The sequence below is a fragment of the Ceratotherium simum genome, chromosome 13, assembly GCF_057802395.1.
Source record: "Ceratotherium simum simum isolate JZ-2026a chromosome 13, ASM5780239v1, whole genome shotgun sequence".
In the NCBI taxonomy this organism is placed as follows: Eukaryota; Metazoa; Chordata; class Mammalia; order Perissodactyla; family Rhinocerotidae; genus Ceratotherium; species Ceratotherium simum.
In genome coordinates, this window is record NC_141912.1 from 6,698,093 (window position 1) to 6,716,745 (window position 18,653).

Genomic DNA, 18,653 nt, shown 5'->3' on the forward strand with positions numbered 1-18,653 from the left:
TGTAGTGGCGCTCATGTTGGCTACCTGTCCTCCTTTCCTTTCATTAGCTAGGATGTTTTTCTTCTGTCCCGGTTCATGATGAACACTTGTGCCTGCCCTTCCTCTGAGCATCATTAATTGCAGAACCTTCTTCATCTCACCATCTGTAACTATTCAAAATTTTGTTTTAACAGTTCTGTCTAGACGAGCAACTCAGGTTTCATCAGCTAGATTTCTATTGCCCTGTCTATCTCTGTTTCTACGCGCCCTTTTTCACAGGTCTAGGAAATGGAAGAAATTTGGAAATTGCCTAGATTTGGGAAAATTCTCATAAATGCTTTCAGCAAAATGTCTTTACCTTGCACTGCTATAGTAGAAGACAGGGCAAAAACACCTTCCGGGCAAGTGCTCCCGAGAAGAAGCTCCACCATTCATCTAGGCCATCGACCGGACGACCTCTATAAGGCACACCCACAGCCGAGCGCCCCTACTGGGGGCCTCACTATTCAGCTGTTTTGCATTCACTGCACACACAGTAACGAATACAAGCCCCAGGAATGCGGTCATTGATTCCTGCTATAAGAGAAGAGCAATAAACAGCTTTATCTGAGGCCTCAATTTTAAAATCTGTCTTCTCTGGGGTACCACTTCTGTCCTATCTGTTTGCTGACCTTTAATGTCTGGGCCATTTTAGACCACCTGCTTCTACAAGTTCCTTTGCCTCAGGCTGTCTGCTCCGCTGGTCCCTGCACTTCATTCTCAATCTCTCCCCATCCCAGCTTCTGGTCCTGTCCTCCATCGACCACTGCCAATAGCCCAGGTGACAAAGTGGCTTAGATGGGAACTCACGTGTCTTGGTTCCATTTCCCATGGATAAATCAACAGACCTATGAGGGGAGTGCTGGTTCTCTGCCACCTGGGAAATTGTACTCTTTCTCTTGCCATCGTCATCCCGACTGTCATTTTGTAGCTGCAGGCAGCATGCTACCAAAATCAATGTTATTCTCCAAGAATTTTCTGCTGCCTGCCTCATTACACTGCAGTGCTGCATTGGAGAACAGGGGGCTTAGCCTAGTCCAGGAATTCTCAAACTCGAGCATGCGTCAGCATCACCTGGAGGACTTGTTTAGCCACAGATTGTTGGACCCACCCCCAGTTTCCCATTCAGTAAGTCTGGAGAGAAGTCTGAAAATTTGCATTTCTTACAGGTCCCCAGGTCAGGTTGATGATGCTCATCCAGGGACCACACTTTGACAACCACTAGCCTAGTCATGGATAAGCACAGGGTTTGAGGCTAGACCTTAGTAGAGCTGGACCTTTACTGCTACTTACGATTATGTGACTTCAGGCAAATTACTCAATCTCTCTGAGCCTCAGTTTTCTCATCTGTACAATATGGAAAATACAAGTGACCTCACGGGATTGTTATAAGGATATTATTATATATTATGTGCCATAAGAATTGTTATAAGGATAAAATGGGATAACGTATGCAAAGTCCTTAGAGCAGACTTTGGCACACAGTAAGCACTCAATAAGTGATAAATGGTAGCTACTTCATGTAGCCGATTAGGGATTTCTCAAGCAAGGGCTCTGAGCCCCTGAAGTCATCAATCTCAGAACGGAAGTCTGCATTTTAACAAGGCCTGGAGAGGCAGTAGAGCCTTCAGGCTTAGAAGTTTAAGACCTTTTTCCTCAGAGGTGTCAGGAAATGCCTTTGGTCCAAGCTGCGTATTCTCCGGTGGCTGACAACGCAGAGTCGCCACGCCCCCATGCCTCTGGGGTGAGAGCCGGTTCACATTTCTCATGGAAGTGGAAATCTGAAGCACCATCTCCTCAGCCTTCAGCCTTTCTTCTCCTCATGTTTTATTCTTTGTCTGTGTCGGGGGAAGAGGGAGAATCTCCCTCTGCCCTTTCCCTTAAGGTTCTTATGGCTGGCCAAATAATCAACAAGACATGTTAGCAGGAGAAAATAATACCAAGTTTAATAACATGTATACATGGGAGAAAGCAGGGACACTGCGTTTCTCAACACAATAGCAGAAATTCTCGTCTTAAATACCATGTTCAGCCAATGACAAAGGAGGATTTTGGGGGTGGGAGGAGTCAGTTACAGGAGATTACCACTAAAGCACAGTAAACAAGGGTAAGGTTATTATGCAGATTTAAGGCCTCAGCTTCCACATTGATAAGCCTCTAGAAATGAGGCCATCCCCCCTCTTCCCAAAATAGAGAGGGAGATACCTTTACAAATGGAGATTTCCCTTATAAATGTAAATGATTGTCTGGCAACTCCTCGCAGGGCCATCCAGAGAATGTGGCCAGAGAGACAGAACTTCTGATAAGAGGGGCTTGTTGGTGCCTTTCCTATTGTAACCTCCATCCTACATTATCTTTACAGCCATCATGATAGATCTGTTCCAGGAAGGAGCCACCATGTCAAATTCTTTAGGCAGTTAGTGGGGGAGGTCAAATGTCCCTAGAGAAAACAACCAAGGTAAAGAGATAGATTTCAGGGTGGCCAAATCTTGACCTCCCACATCTGCATACTTCAAGCAGCTGTGGATCTCCCGCACGCGATTGCTGGGCAGCCTCCGCTGCTGCAAATTCATGGAGAATCAACAAAAACAGTGGATTATTACTGCATTAGCAGAAAACTTCCACTCTTGAACTGCAAAATACAGAAGTAGAAACAATGATCACCCTAGAGAGGGTAACAGCAATGACCAAGCAAAAGAGGACTTTTTCTTGCTAAAAAAAAAAAAAGAAGGGAAACATATTGCCTATTAAGGAATCCTAAAAGCTAGAGAGCTTTCCCTCCACCCTCAAATTCAAGCCCATTTGTAAATGAGCCAATAACGTGTTGAAACTGCCCTTCGACATCGTCAATTCTTTATTTTAGTTGAACCCATCTTAGTGAGACTAATGATGACCTATGACCAAAGCATTTCTAATTTTCTAAGACAATACAAGCTCCTTTACAAATTCTCTGCCTGTTACGGAATTTCATAAGTCTGGCTCAAAGACTCACACACTTTCATGTAGTCATCATTTAGGAAGCCAATTAAGAAGGTGACTCCCAGCTCCCGTATACCACTCCAAAACTCTGATCGCATGGGTTGCTGATATTTGCTTTAACAAACATCCTGAGGGCTCTGATGTGCGTGGATCCGAGAGACTCCCAATCTGAGAAAGGCCACCCCCTGTGATGTCTGTTTCATTATTTCCAATCACGTTGCTCTTTCCTGCAGCTGCCCCAGGTTTCTGGAGATCAATTTCTTCTCTTCTCTTTTCTCCCATCGCCATCTTCCTCATTTCCATTTCTGGGAATCCAATCAGCCCACCAGTTCGCAAGTTGTATTCTGAGGGTTATAGTAAGTGTTAATCCATAGAAATCCAGAAATTGGTTGGTAAGAAAAAAACCTTAAATTCTCTTTTACTTCTTACAGCCAGAAGTTACCCATGTCTCGGGTGGAACATGGGCAACACAGACAAAAAAGTCTTGCAGGAGGAATACAGCTGGAAACAAGTCATTTCACCTTCTGGGCCTCCATTCCTCACCAACGACTTGATAATTAGCACTGTCCAGTACAGTAGCCCCCAGCCACATGTAGCTATTGAGCACCAGAAATGTGGCCAGTTCAAAGTGAGATGTGCTCTAAGTGTAGAATACACATGGAATTTTGAAGACTTTGTGCAAAAAAACAGTATGAAAAATTTTTTAATTTCTCATTAATACTTTCTATATTGGTTACATATTGAAATTGTAATGTTTTTAATTATGTTTTTACACAATGAAATTGTAATGTATGTAAAACATTACATAATTACAACATTACATAATTAAAACATTACATAATAATTATATATATTATTAAATTAATTTCACTTGTTTCTTTTTCCTTTTTTTCAAATGTGGCCACAAGAAAACTTTAAATTACTTCTGTGGTTCATGTTATGTTTCTGTTGGATAGGGCTGACCTAGAACTGCAGTGTCCAGTGTGGCAACCAGTAGTCACACGTGGCTATTTAAATCATTTACATTTAAATTAAACTAAAAATTCAGTTCATCAGTCACACTAGCCACATTTCAAGCTCCTAATAGTCACCTATGGCCAGCGGCTACCATACTGATGGTGCAGATATAGAACATTCCCCTCTTTGCAGAGTGTTCTGTTGGACATCACTGACCTGGTAGTTTCTATGTTGCTCTAAATTTTTTTTAACAATCTGTCCTGAGTTCAACTGAATGAATTTATGTTGGAAATTTCATTCTCTAGCCCAAGTTCCTTTCCTTTTGCTGAAATCCTAGATTATGCTGGTGTCGTGGTTCTGAAGGGACTTTGTTGGGAGTCCAAATCCAAACAAGCCACCAGTCCTGGCCCCTTGTCAGGGCTGTCACCTGGAGCCTGCTCTCTTGATCCAAGACCACTGTGTTAGTTCCTACTGCTGCTGCAACAAGTGACCACAAACTTAGTAACTCACTTAGTAAACACAAATGTATTCTCCCACAGTTCTGGATGTCAGAAGTCTAAAATCAAAGTTTCGGGAGGGCTGTGTTCCCTCTGGAGGCTCCGGGGGAGAATCTGTTTCCTTGACTTTTTCAGTTTGTAGAGGCTGCTGGCATTCCTTGGCTTGTAGCCACATCACTCCACTCTGCTTCCATTCTCATCTCCCCTTTTCCTTCTTCTCATCTCCTGCCTCCTGCTTATAAAGACCCTTGTGATTACATTGGATTCACCCAGGTATTCAGGGTAATCTCATCTCAAAATCCTTAACATAATCACACCTGCAAAGTCCCTTTTGCCAAGTAAGGTAACATATTCACAGGTTCCAGGGATTAGGACATGGACAACTTTGGAGGAGGGACACAATATTACTAGCCTGCACAGCCCCCAGATGTAAAACCAATACACTTTGTCTGACCTCTATATACCACGTGAAGAGGCCAAATAATTGTGCATAATCCAAGGAAAATTCAAACTCTATATTTCAATGAAAATGCCCTCACAGAAGTCAAACAATTCTGAGAACATCACAGATGACACAGTTGCTCAGGTACCTGAGATGAGATTCAAGTATTTCTGTTAGGAAATCATACCATTGCTCAGAAAAGATTTGCCTAGTGGTCCATTATTGTCACCCTTTCCTAGACCCTGTAAAGCTCCCACTTGCCATGTCCTCTACTAGAGGAGAAACTATTTGGCTAGAAGTCAATGACACGACCCCTGTCTTGGAACCATTCCTGAAACACAAAGAGGGTAAGATAGCAATGAGTCCTTGATAGAAGTATGTCACTGTGAGAAAGCCAGCATGCCACTAGGAATACAAGAGCAGGGATAACGAGCACATCTCTGAATCGCTGGAGAGCTGTAAGGAGCAGGACCATGAACAAATAAGCCATGGAAAGATTCTCATTTAATAGTTTTAGAAATGATCCATTGCAAGTACACAGTGAATATTCTCAAGTTGTAAATAACTTTCAGTTTCTCTAGTCGTGAAAGGCCATAAAGAAGATCCCCCAGCCTGCGTGAACGGACAGGGAGAGATAGCAAAGTTGTTAGCACAGGCAAAGCTACAATAATTCATGTAGTTATCCACACTCTAGTTAGACAGTATGAGCTCCCAGGTACAGTGTGATATTGAGAAGGACGGCAGCAATGATCCCAGAACACGCTGATCTAAGTACAGCCAAAGTGGCCAGACACCACGGAAATAAAACTGAACGTGTTGTAACTGCTGAGCTCCCAGTAGAACAGAAATAATCCTCCCAATAAAAGGGTCATCTGACATGCCAAGGAATCCCAAAGTTTGCAGATCCAGTTTATTAGAGTACACTTTGTTATAGGTTCCACCACATTGGTCCACTGTTCAGTGATAGTAAAACTCCACCCAATGGAACGAAGAAAACAGAAACCGAGAGGCTTGCTGGGCACCTCTTCCCCGCCTTCCTCTGCCCCCTCTTTTCCCATACTTGCCGGCTCCCTCATGGCCACTCACCCGCCCAGCTGTAGTCTTCACCTCCTTGTCCCTCTCTCTCAGCCCCTGTCTTCTCCCAAAGCATGAGGCTCAGAGGCTTCACAGGGACAATCCAGGGCATTCATTCTCCTTCCTGCTCTTTGGAGCAAGAGTCAGAGAGCAGGTTCCAGGGTGTTCAGCTTTAGCTTCTAGGCTGGGTGGCTCCATCATCAGAAACAGGTCCAAGTATATCAACAGCAGGTGTCTAGGACCACCACTAGCTCATATGTGGGCTTCGTACAAATTAGGAAAAGATGCACCTTCTGCCAGGAAGCACTCTTGGTTTGGGGTCCCCCCAGCAAAGCCGGAGACAAGGACTTGGATGGGGGTAGTTTACTGAGAAGCACTGCCAGGAAGCAGGAGTAAGAGAGGAGAGAGGAACTCAGGGCAAGAGGGAAAGCCAGGAAGTGATGTACTGGGAAGCTGATTACCAGTGTGGGGAACTGGGGTTTGGTCCCACTGGGACCCTTGGGGAATTGTAGTGTATGTGTCAGAATTGTCCCTCTGAAGGTCAGGAGGCATGGCATTCATCCTCGGATTCCAGTCCTCGTTGGATGAGGGCTCCCTCCAGGGGATAACATCCCTGTGCTCCCTGGTTGCCCTACCTGGGCCGTTGTGCAGCAGAAAGTGTGGAGAGGTGGCAGGCACTTGACCTGGGAAGACGTTGGAGGGTGCGGCTGATGCCCACCACAGCTACCGTGATTTCACAGCAGGCTAGGGGATGTGGCACAGGACACCAGAAGTACCTACTGATGGGACCAGCCCAGCCCCAGGCTGCACGGCCTGACCCAGTGGGGCAGCAGCTGGATTTCTGCTCCTACTCACTCTCTTGGCCAGACTGGTCTGTGCAACTGTACGTGGTGTGGTGCAAGGTCACTTCTGAGATGGTATAGACATGCTTACCTCACTCAAGTCCCCTGGTGGCCTCCCCTCAGGAGATACGTAACTGCAGAGGCTCTAGGGAATAACAGGCAAAATGGCCAGGAGACGGAGAAACTGACAAATTAGGACACACCAAAAAAATACAATAAAAAATAAAAACCAGGCCTAGGCTAAGCCTGGAGCTTCCTACCCACACTGTCCGGAATCCATTGAAACCTCCCGGCTTTGGGCCCCACGGGGATTCTATCTACGGCCACACTCACCCCGGAGGCAGTGGACACTCCTCTGAGTCCCCACTCCCAGGCAAGTGCATTATTATTTCAAATGAGCACCCTAACCAGAAACTAATTCAGCATCCCGTGGGACCGGGAGACACTCACCACACCCTCCAGGGTCAGAGGCTGAAGAAAGAGAGGAGAGGATGAGGAGCGGTGCCCAGGCCTTCGTGGTCTGCCACATTCAGGTCTCTTTAAGGAACCACCCCAAGTCAGGCAGAGGGATGAAGACTGTGTTTAGAGCTCACTTCAGTGAAGCCACGCACTTCTCCTTCACACTCCAGAGACAAAGCTATGGGTCTGCCAGGAACATTCTCCCCTGTCCCTCTTCACTGTGGGGCCACTGCTCATAGGTGCTGTTGTAAGGGGGCCTTCCCAGAACCCGGGCTGCCCCACTCACTGGAGGGCAGGGTGAGGGCGGCATCCTTCTAGTTCAACACTGCCCTCCCCCCCACCTGGGGGGGCGATCCCCTGCTGGTCCCGGCAGGTAGGAAAGAGGCTCAAAATCCTGAGTATATGAATAAATGATATATTTTTTTAAATCTTTGTTCTAAATATACTAATTGGCCTGTTTATGACAAATTGTAACTCTATTTTTACATTGTCAAGCCCCCTAATAATGCTTAAATATTGATGACATTTTTTATAATAAATTTGGAAGACTGGAAGGAATTCCAAAAAGATACTAGCAAGGGCTAGAAAATGGCAGGAACGCCGCCTGACAGAATCCAGTCATCAGCACGCACTTGATCTGTGCTTGTTACTGGGAACAAAGGGCTGCAGGGCAGGATGCAGCAGTGAGTCCCACGACAGTCTAACCCGAAGCCCCTTGGGACCTTTTATTTCCACAATTTAAAAATCAATCTCCTCTCTAAAAAGATACTGTGTGCCAACCACACAAAGATCTGGGTCCAAAAAAAAAGTGCCGATTCTCAGAAATGACTTCATGTCTTCAGAATCAGGGAGGTGAATTTCTTTAATCCACTACACGTTAAAAATTGATAAAGATTTCAAATGAAGGAAAGGAAGAAGTGGGGACAAATATACTGGGGCTCTTTTTATAGAACTGGAGTGTGAGAATGTTAATTAAAAGACTCTCAGAATTGGAGAAGATCTGAGAAAGGAAGGAGCGAGAATTTAATTTTAGGTGTTGTTTCATCAGGTTAAAAAAAAAAGACAGTTTCCTGAGTTACTTGCAGCAATTCTCAGGAACCTCATGGGCCCCAGAAAAGCTCCAGTTGAAACCGTAAAGTGTAAGCGGCCAATGTAATGACAATCTCTCACCCCAGTCAAGAACCCGTTATTAGCAAAAAGCACAAATTAGCAAATCTCAGAGCATTAACTGAGCGTAACAAAATGTTAGATGTCATTCAAATGGTATTCTTCAAAAAGCCATACTCATCCATTTTTTAAGACAGGAGTCAACAAAAAAGGCCTGGACGGAACTTAGCAGTGGTGCATGTTGGCTGGGCCAAAAGGTCCCAAACCTAGTCTCGGTGAGCCCCTCAGCATTCGCCAAGTGAGCTTCACTACGTTACTCTTCTTCACATCCAGTGAATAACAATACAGCTAATAACTCCTGTTTCCACCCATACTGGGGACCCCATTCTGCTCAGCGAGTTTACATACGAGTTCTCTAGTCCTCTCAATGCCCTGCAGGAGAGGCATTCCTATTACTATTTTGCAAGTGCAGAAGGTGACTCTCAGGAGGGTTAAGCAATTGCTGACAAACACTTAGCTAGTGAGTAGGAGAGCTGGGTCCTGAACCCAAGTCTGTCTGCTTCCTAGGTGAAGTTATTTGCACTACACCACCTTAGAACAATACGGGGAAGCATAGAGCACACAATAAAACATGTCCAAGGGAACCCCACCAGACCGGACATGGATGGCACGCTCAGTCCCCCTCCTTGGACTCTGCTCCTGAGCCATGCTGTGTCCCATACCCTGAAGGCCAGCATGAGTGATTTTAACTGGTTCATGCCCATAGCAGTCGCAGTCCTTGAGTTGCAGGCAGCAGAAACCTATTCTAGGCAACCAAAGCAAAGAGATTTTCTCGAAAAGCTATCTAGAAGACACAGAATCAGTAAGAAGGCTGCAAGCCAAGCAGAAAGTAGGTAGCTCTAGAGACTGGTGAGTTGAAATGAAACAAACCATCTCTTGCCAGAAGAGATTGATCCTGGGTCTCTTTGTCCCTCTGCTCAGATTGTCCTGTCTTGGGTCAGAGGGTATCCACGGGGAAAGAGAGAATTTCCTAAGAAGAAATCATATACTGGTAGCTGGGCCACCACGTTGCACAACTTCAGGAGGCACCATTCACGTGGATTATGACATGAATGGTATGCCCTTGGGTTGTACAACACACCAGCTCTGCAAATGAATTCCTCTCAACCCTCTGCACTTGTTAGATACACCACCCACCCACACTGCTCACTCCCCACACAATTAACTAGTTATTGTATTTTCTCCAGTTGCACTGGAAGATTCTTAAGGGTAGACTCCAGAAAGTCAACATCTCTGTTTCTAATACCACATGATAATCATCCAGAGCAGTAGTTTCCAACAAAACTCTTGCTTATATCCACGATTAAATATTTATTTCCTTTTAAAAATGAATGGACCAGTATATTTAGTGCAATGAAACAGGAATGTTTCCATCTGGCACCCACCATGTCTCCATGTTATCCTTGTAAGGTACTAGGAATTGACCATGGAAAGGAAGGATAGATATGTTGAGGACGTGGGCAGTTAACAGAAGCCAAAGGCTATGCTAAGAACAGGTCTCCTGGTAGAAGTTCGGTTCTCAGGGCTGGCCTGGTGGCATAGTGTTTAAGTTCACACATTCCGCTTCGGCGGCCCGAGATTCACCAGTTCGGATCCTGGGCATGGACTTACTCACCGCTCGTCAAGCCATGCTGAGGCAGCGTCCCACATAGAAGAGCTACAACTCTACAACTATGATATACAACTATGTACTGGAGAAAAAAGAAAAAGAGGAAGATTGTCAACAGATGTTAGCACAGGACCAATCTTCCTCAAAAAAAAAAAAAAGAAGTTTAGGTCTCAGTTTGCCTGAGGAGGCTTTTTAAAGATTTTATTTATTTATTTTTTTCCCCTTAAAGCCCCAGTAGATAGTTGCCCATCATAGCTGCACATCCTTCTAGTTGCTGTATGTGGGACGCGGCCTCAGCATGGCCGGAGAAGTGGTGCGTCGGTGCGCGCCCAGGATCCGAACCCGGGCCGCCAGCAGCGGAGCACGAGCACTTAACCGGTAAGCCATGGGGCGGGCCCTGAGGAGGCTTTTTAAAAGGAGAATTAACCTCATGTCCTTGATATTGTTTCATATGGGCAGCTGCTCATGCACCAGCCACGCTACCTCTGGCCTAAAGCTCCTTTTAATGGAAAGAGTTTGGTCTGTCTCCAAATATTTACTGAACAGCAGTTAAACGCCAGATTCTGTGTGAGGCAGGAAGTCACCGTGCTATTAAAAGAGATCAGTACCTAACGCCATCAATAAATCAGTAAGCATTTATTCATCTCTATCCTCCTCTGCCATCCCTTTACCCTCATCACCAGATTGGCTGCTCTGAATGGCCCATTCCCTGATCCAGTCTCTTGTATCAGCACCCAGGCCCAGACCCTTCTAGCAAGTAGAGGACTATAATAGCAGGAGTAAGAATTAAGTTAGTTGGCAAACCCATGGCCTGGGTCTGGATCTGCTCATTCAATAACCTCATTCAATAACTACATATTGTGCCCTGCTGTGTGTTAGACTCTGTGCAATGTACTGGAAGCCATGCAAACAAGAAGACACAGAAACCCAGGCTAGTAAAGGAAACAGCCCTATAAACAAATGATTACAAATCTGGATAGCCAGTGATCCAAACAGTTCACATAATATTCTTGTCTACTATTGTATCCAGCACCTAGCATAGTACCTGACCTCTATTAGATGGATGCTCAGTAGTGTGGATTGGTGAATGAATATACTAATGGCAAACACTTATTGAATGCTTACCATATGCCAGGTGCTGTTATAGAGTTTTACATGTATTAAATTATTCGATGCTCACAACTCTCTGAGGTAGAATTACTATCACCCCATTTCCTTAGAAGGAAACTGAAGAAAGGTTAGGTACTTTACCCAATTAGTAGGAAGAAGAGCCCGGATTCAAGCCCAGCCCCAATAGTCTGACCCTAGAGTCTGTGCTCTTAGCCACTCTGCCTATCATATGCTAAGTGCACCGTGCTGGAGAATCACAGAGGAGGCAGTCACTATCTGAGGAGCTGCACAAGGTTTCAATATTCAGTATTGACATGGATGGCCCCCCAGCACCATAATGTCTCAGCTCCTTGACCTCCATGCTTCCAACAACTATTTCCATCATTCCACCTCAACCACTGTCTCCCATGTCAATCCTGCATTTTGTCATCACCAGTAAATGTACCACTTCTGAAATATCAGTGTCAAGCCTCTGCCCTCTGGCTTCGCCATATCCTTCCAGCTTACCTATCCTAGGACCTTGATTCAATAATGGAAACTCCATTCAGCCAATTCCACCACTATTTTTACTATCCATCAACCCCTCCTGCCTTCATTTTCTTCCTTACCCTCCTCAGAGTCCACGGTCTATTATTATAAGCTTTCCCCTGCATCTATTCCCAACAGCCTGGTCTTTCTCTCCTTATCATTCTTGTCCAGCAAAACTCCAGCCCAACCATCTACCCTCTCTATTCTTGCATCAGAGCTACTCAATGTTGCTGAGAAAATATACATCTGGAATGATTGAAGTATCTTTAAATTCATGGCCACAAACCTCAAAAAAAGTATTCAACATTGGCTAGGAATCCTACTGTTTTTCAAGTAAATTTCTTCCCCACTGTCCATGATGACGGTTGTATACCATTTTCTTGCTCTTCAATGTACCACAGCCCTCACCCTCCACCTTCCCCCACCTCTTTGTCCATGACCTTAACTGAGAAAACGGAAGTAGTCTCAGGAGACTGGGCAAAGCCTTCCCTTGCCACCTTCTCAAACACTTCATCCCTCCAGTCATTGCCTCTCTTCTGCATCTTCAGTCTCTCTCTTTCTACCAGGTCATTCCCTTCAGATGGTATCTCCCATCTTAAAGAAAGAAACCACTTTTAACCCCACACCCTCCTCCAGTTATTATTCATTTTTTCTGCTTCTCTCTAGAGCAAATCTTTTTTACTTCCTCACCTCCATATCACTCTTCAGCTCACCCCATCTGGGCCTTTGTTCTCACTTCTCCAATGTTCTCATCAAGGCCACCAAATGACATCCATGTTGCCAAATCCACTGCACATTTCTGTCCTTATCTTATGCAGACTCTCAGCAGCATTCAACACAGATGACCGTACCCTCGTCTTTGAAAAGCATTCACCTCCTAGCTCCTTTGATCCCACACTCTCTGGTTAGCCGCCACTCCACCGCCACTCCTTCTTAGAATTCTTGTAAGTCTTCTTCTCTATCCGAATGTTGGAGGGCCTCAGGAGTGGTCCTGGCTGTTTCTCTTTCTCTGTCTATTAATTCCATCTTCCTACGGGAGGTCTCATCCTATCCCATGGCTTTATCACCATCTACATGTTAATTCACAGCTCTATCTCTGACCTATTCCCCAAAATTCCAGAATCGTGTATCCAAATGCTTTCAAGTACCCTTAATAGCCACCTCCCAGAAGTAGAGCTCTTTAAGTCACACCACACACACACACACACATACACACACACAAACTCCTTCCTCCCCAGCTCCCTCATCTCAGTAAGTGGCACGCCCATCTACCCAGATGCTCAAGCCAAAACCTTCCCATGCCCTCATTCTCCATATGCAACTCATTGGTAAGTCCTATCTCCCAATATAGCCATGATTTCATTCATTTTGCTCTGTGTCTACCACCACCATGCTCACCAATCCCTCGCTCACCTCGCGAATGAAGACCCTCCACTCTACGCCTCTCCACACAGCAGAATGATCTCTTCACAACATAAATTAGGTATTTTCACTTGGCTTACTACTACCTTTCTCCTTACCATGTCCTCGAGATCCTGAAATATGTCTTCCCTCAATCTTTCCCTTCTCTTCTCAACACAGCCTCTTTTGTTCTCTATGCTTCAACACACCCATCTCCCTCTGTCCTTCCAACTTCCCAAATTCTTCTCCATATCGGGGCCTGTGTCCTTATTCTGGTGCCCTGAAATGCTTCTCTCCAAGCTCTTTAAACGGTAGCCTCATTTTCGTCTCTCAGGGCTTAGCTCAGATATCTCCTTAGAGATGCCTTGCCTGACCGGCCACTGTATCAAACATGGCATCTCCCAGTTCATCCTTTCAGCAAATATTTACTGAGTGCTTCCCAGACATTGTTGTTAGTGCTTTATACCAATGAACTCTTTTATCCCTCACAGCTCCATGAAGTGAGCACTGTTATTATCATTATTATACTCATCTTAAAAACCAGAAAACTGAGGCCAAAGAGAACATGACTGTCCAAGTCAAACAGTAGAGGTGGTCTCGGGATTTAACTCTGCACCGCCTGGCGCCAGCCTGGCCTCTCAACCGTCACACCATCTGCCTCTCTCACGTTACCTGCGTGTCTCCTTCTGGCACTTTTTACAATCTAGATACTGTCCTGTTTCATTACTTATGTACTGTCAGCCTCCTCATTAGAATATAAGCAACATTTGGACGGAGACTTTTTTTTCATCACTGGATCCCCAGGACACGGTGAGCACAGATCATATGAGCAAATCATTTTTGTTTTCAATGATGGAATAACATTATGTACATTTTATGTATTTTTCAGAGCAGATTTATTATGCTGGCCCCATCAATAATCCTGGATTTGAAGTTCCTGTGGTAAGGTTTTGGTTTTCTGTTTTGTTTTGTTACTTAATTGCTGTATTGAGCAGTTTCTTGAAGGAGGGGGAGGAGGAGACAAGGAGGAGGAAGAAGAGGAGGAGGGCATTGAACAGTTTAGAACTTTCCCATAGGCCATCACTAAGAACACTCTTTCTCAATACAGCTCTTACCTCGTAGTGGGCACTTACACGTACTTAACACACCGGTTTTGTCATTTTGGAATTTAACTTATGTCCTGTCGGACCCTTGGGGATCCTCTGGGTAGACAGCTCCCACTGAGAGGGATGCCTGTATCCTGTCCTGCAGGGTTGCTGTGTCTGCGGGGCTTCATATGCCTGGAGCAGCTGGGGTGGGTGGGGGGCGCGGGTCAGCCACATGCATGCAATTACTGGCGCTCGGTAAAGCTGGCTGTTCCAAGAAAGAAAGAAACACACAACCATGCAGGCTTAACGGTCAGTCCCCCAGTTACCATCCTTGCATTACTAATCATGGGCTGCCACCAAATAAATAAAATGCCCATATCCTGAGCATTCACTGGTGAGCCTCACAGCTAAGAGTAGAATTTTCTGCTAATTCCTTTTTGCTCAAAATAATGTGGCTTTATAAAGTGGCTGAATCAAAGCAGCTCTGACATAAGCAATACATTTTCAATATGCTACTCCTCAGGGAATCTGATAGAATAATATAAAAAGAATCACTAAAATGTAATCATTTTAATGTTTTTAATTTTCCACTTCATCCTTTCAGTCTTCCAAAATCTGTAAATGACCCTAGAAAAGGATCTCCTTCTCCATCAAGGGTCTCTTGAACTTAGTTTCGTTTCTCTTGTATGTTTCCTTTCTGGCCCGCCTCTGGGTTCCTAGGTTCAAAGCTGGCATGGCTTTAGACCATCTCAGACCTTCACTAACATTGCTCCAGCAACCGGGCAGTTTCCTGCCTTCCCTTCCTCTTCTGGGGCTCTTCTCCAGGGTTTTCTCTTCAGGCCTTTCAGTATAATTGGAGAGTTTTGCAAACTCTCTTCACTTCCAGGATGTGGGACCTAAATTCTCCAGATAGTTTTTTCTTTAAATCTTTGCTTATTTGAATTCTTTTTCCTTGCCCATTTTCCTTCTGACCACCCCCGCCCTCCCCCCCTCCACTGGAGATTGACTTACAATTTGCAAACAATTGATTTCAATCTTGCATTATTGGCTTTTTTTTTTAAACCAGGTCCCTTTAGCAATTGCCGTGAAATAGAGAGGGAAAGAACTTAAAGTCACAGAATCACTTTGAGAGAAAATTTACCAGAGATGTAAAAGCTTCATTGCAGTCACCAGGCTGCTTGGTGAGTGCAGCACCTGCGTTCCTTTACCAATGACGGTGCTCAACAATGCTAGCCAATGTGAGGGCAAAGACAGTGGTCAGGTCTCCTGGCACTTGGCCTGGTTGTTTAAGCATCCGCAGATTCTCAGCGCCTGGTCCTCCTACCTCTTCCCCATCTGATGCCCAGGCTGGGGAAGCAGAAACCTCGCTAGCTCTGACCCTGCCTCAGCCTGCTGACACCTGGCCAGACCTGACAGGGTACATAACCCAAAGGAGACACATGAGACCTGTCACGTATGCTGCAGAGGCATCTGGAGGCCGTAATCCCAACATAGGCTCCAACGCTGGCTGAGAACCAGCTCAGCCAGCCCAGGCTTCCCTGGCTGACAGCCAGCCAGCAAGGCTCACAGACTTTGTTTCCTAATATGGGACAGAGACACAGTGTGAAGCCTTTTGATTTTAAAAGTCCTACCCCAGATCCTCTCCTCCCACCAAATCCCCAAGAGATGGGCTCTGTGCTAATTCCGTCCCTGCTTGGCCGAAAATTTTTCCACTCGGCAGTCAATCTTCAGTGTCTTCGTATTATTTTCTTTTTAACACAGCCAGTCCCTTGGCCCAGACTGAAGTCCTGCCTGGAGCCCTGCATCTGTCTATGACTGCTGTTTTCTGAATTAGAATTTAAGATCCTAGGGCTTCCAGAGCACATGGACAACAAGTTGTAGATACAGCCTGACCTACGTAAGTGCCAAGGATACAACCACAAATTCCTAATGCTCTGATTCAGTGCCCTCCTCACCAGCAGAAAGGCCACTGCAATCTGTCCATTGTCCCTACTCTGCCCCTTCTGTCCTTCCAGCATGTTCCTCCACCCACCTATGCAAGGCACAGTTGCCTAAATACTCTCACCTCTTAAATCAGAGTACATACATCTTGTAATTCATAATCTAGAACCCCTGCCTTCGAATACTACATCTTTTCCTAGGCTTATAACACAATAATGAAAAATTCATTTGGTTTTTAATTATTCTGTAGGGCGTGTCCTTAAATTCACATGGACAATTAAGAGAAAAGTAGATGATGATAATTAAACACAATCTGATGCAAATTTGAGCTGGTCTTTACTCATAATTAATTCTCTAACTTTTACACTGCTTTGGTTAAATCCCTAACACTGCTTCTGAAACCGCAGCTGCTCGACATTGGAGCAGACCCAGGGGAGCCCGTACTGTCACCGAATCCCCCAGTTGAATGGCGCCTTAGGTCACTTGATGCAGTCCTCACACCCCGAGAGGAGCCTGGCTCTCCAGAATACAGTTCTCAGTGCTGGGGAACCCGCTCTTGGGAATCTGCTAATTGCTGGAAAATTGTTCTCTTCTAACAAAAACTGCCTCTCATGCTACTTCTACACAGTGGTCTGATTTACTCCTTCCCTCCGGCTTATACAGACTAAGCCCCCTTTCTTCTTCGAGTGACAGGCACGTCAAGAGGTGCCAGGAGTCCGTTGTGCGTCCTTCCCTCTTGGGCCCTTTGCCCTGTTCACCACTACCTCCCCCCCTCCCAGAGCTCATCTTCTGCAGACTGGTGAGTCTGCAGACACGTTTCCACCAAGTGACCCGTGGGGCTGGGTGGGGGTGGTCTACGGCAGTGAGCAAAACAGATGTGGCTCAACCCCGGGTTCTTTCTGCAGTTCCAGAAACAGCCTGGCCAGCAGCTGCTGCCGCAGACAAACGGAGTCCTCTGTGGAGTGTTGTTGCCAGAAAGGAACCCTAAAAAGCAGCTATACGTTTTGTGATAGAGCGTTTTGGTTTCATGCAGTTGAATTTTGCTCCCTACAGTTTTCTTCATCTCAGCAAATGACACTTTATCCTTCTGGTTGCTCAGGCTAGAATCCTTGGCCTCATCTTTAACCCTCTTTTTCTCTCCCACCCACATGGGTTTCCTCAGCAGTTCATAGTGGCTCTTCTTTAAAAAAAAAAAAAAAAAAAATCCGTCCAGAATCCAATGTGCTCTCCTCGTCTCCACCATCTGCTCCAAATCATCACCACCTTTCACCTGCTCACGGCAGTCACCGCCTACCTGGTCTCACCGCTGCCACCCTCTCCACCATCAGTCTCTTCAGCAGCCAGAGGGATCCTGTTAACACAGACCTCAGATCAGGCCACTCCTCTGGGGAAAAGGCTCTCACGACCTGCGTCCCTCTCAGAGTGAGGCCAGAGTCCCCACCTCCTCTCCTCTCCCTCCTCCTGTGGTTCTCTCTCCCTGCAGCCCCGTTGGCCTCCTCTCTGTTCCTCAGACATGGGACCACCAGCCCCCAGAGCAGCCGGCATGCTCCCGTCCACCCCCACCCCCGCCACGTGCATTCTCTCCATAGCATCAGCATGCGACAGAGCACACACAGTTAATTGTCACGTGCATCGTCTGTCTCTCCAGCGAGCCCCTGAGCTCCACAGGGCAGGGCTTGGTTTGTCTGGTTCTACTTTATCCCGAGTGTCTAGAACAGTGCCTGCATGTAGAAGGTGCTCAGTAACTGTTTGCTGAATGGCTGATAGTTCCGTGGGACACACACCTCATGTTTTTGTTGTGTCCCTTTCAGGGAGAATACCAGGTTTTGCTGGAACTGTATAACGAAAACCATTCCACCGTGGCCTGCGCCAATGCTACTGTCATTTGCTCCTGAGCAGCCCCAAAGTGCAGCCAGCTTGTCTCATGGGAACTCCAAGCTCTCAGACTGAATCTACTGTGTGAGAAGAACAGTCGACGACAGAGGGAGCCTCGACAGCAAGGCTCACCCAGGTGCAGCCCCCAGGACCAGAGGGCCCCAGACTCCACAGATGTAATGGAGCCCCTGAAGTTATCTGCTTCTAAGGAGCCTCCTGGTCCTGGGAAAGCTAAGCAGTCTCAGGGGTCCATCTTTCTTCTCTAAGTGGTTACCTCACAGCAGCCCGAGCTGATTTTCAGCTCCTTAGGAGCGCTTCCTCAGCTACCCCGAATAAAGAACGCTGGCCCACAATTGTTCCTCATGGTTTGTTCAAAGAATCGTAGGACAATACTGTAGTTATAATGTAATTTCCTCCAGACACAGTGCCAGGTGCTGGCACAGCGTAAGTAGTTCTAAGAGACTCAGGACAATGACGGTGCTGCTAAGATTAGAGCACTGGGAAAACGTGCCATTCCTTCTCCTGGGCGAGCCTCACGCCCTTAGACCGTGAGGCCCGAGAAGCTGATGACACTTCATAAAGAGTGACATCAAAATCTCGCTTGAGCAAGCCTCATTATCCCTTCATCCCTGAAAGCATGGCTCTCCCTGGCCTCAGCACAATGGC

At 46.1% G+C, this 18,653-nt stretch overlaps 1 protein-coding gene across 1 annotated transcript in view; it reads left to right on the top strand.

Moving 5' to 3' along the window:
• LY86 (lymphocyte antigen 86) overlaps positions 1-18,340 on the top strand; it is a 71,121-nt gene extending 52,781 nt beyond the window's left edge. The window contains exons 4-5 of the mRNA XM_004432145.3: positions 13,973-14,025; positions 17,924-18,340. Coding sequence (XP_004432202.1) covers positions 13,973-14,025; positions 17,924-18,007 — 137 coding nt within the window. The 3' untranslated portion in view covers positions 18,008-18,340. The remainder of the gene's footprint in view (positions 1-13,972; positions 14,026-17,923) is intronic.
• Positions 18,341-18,653: the final 313 nt, after the last annotated feature.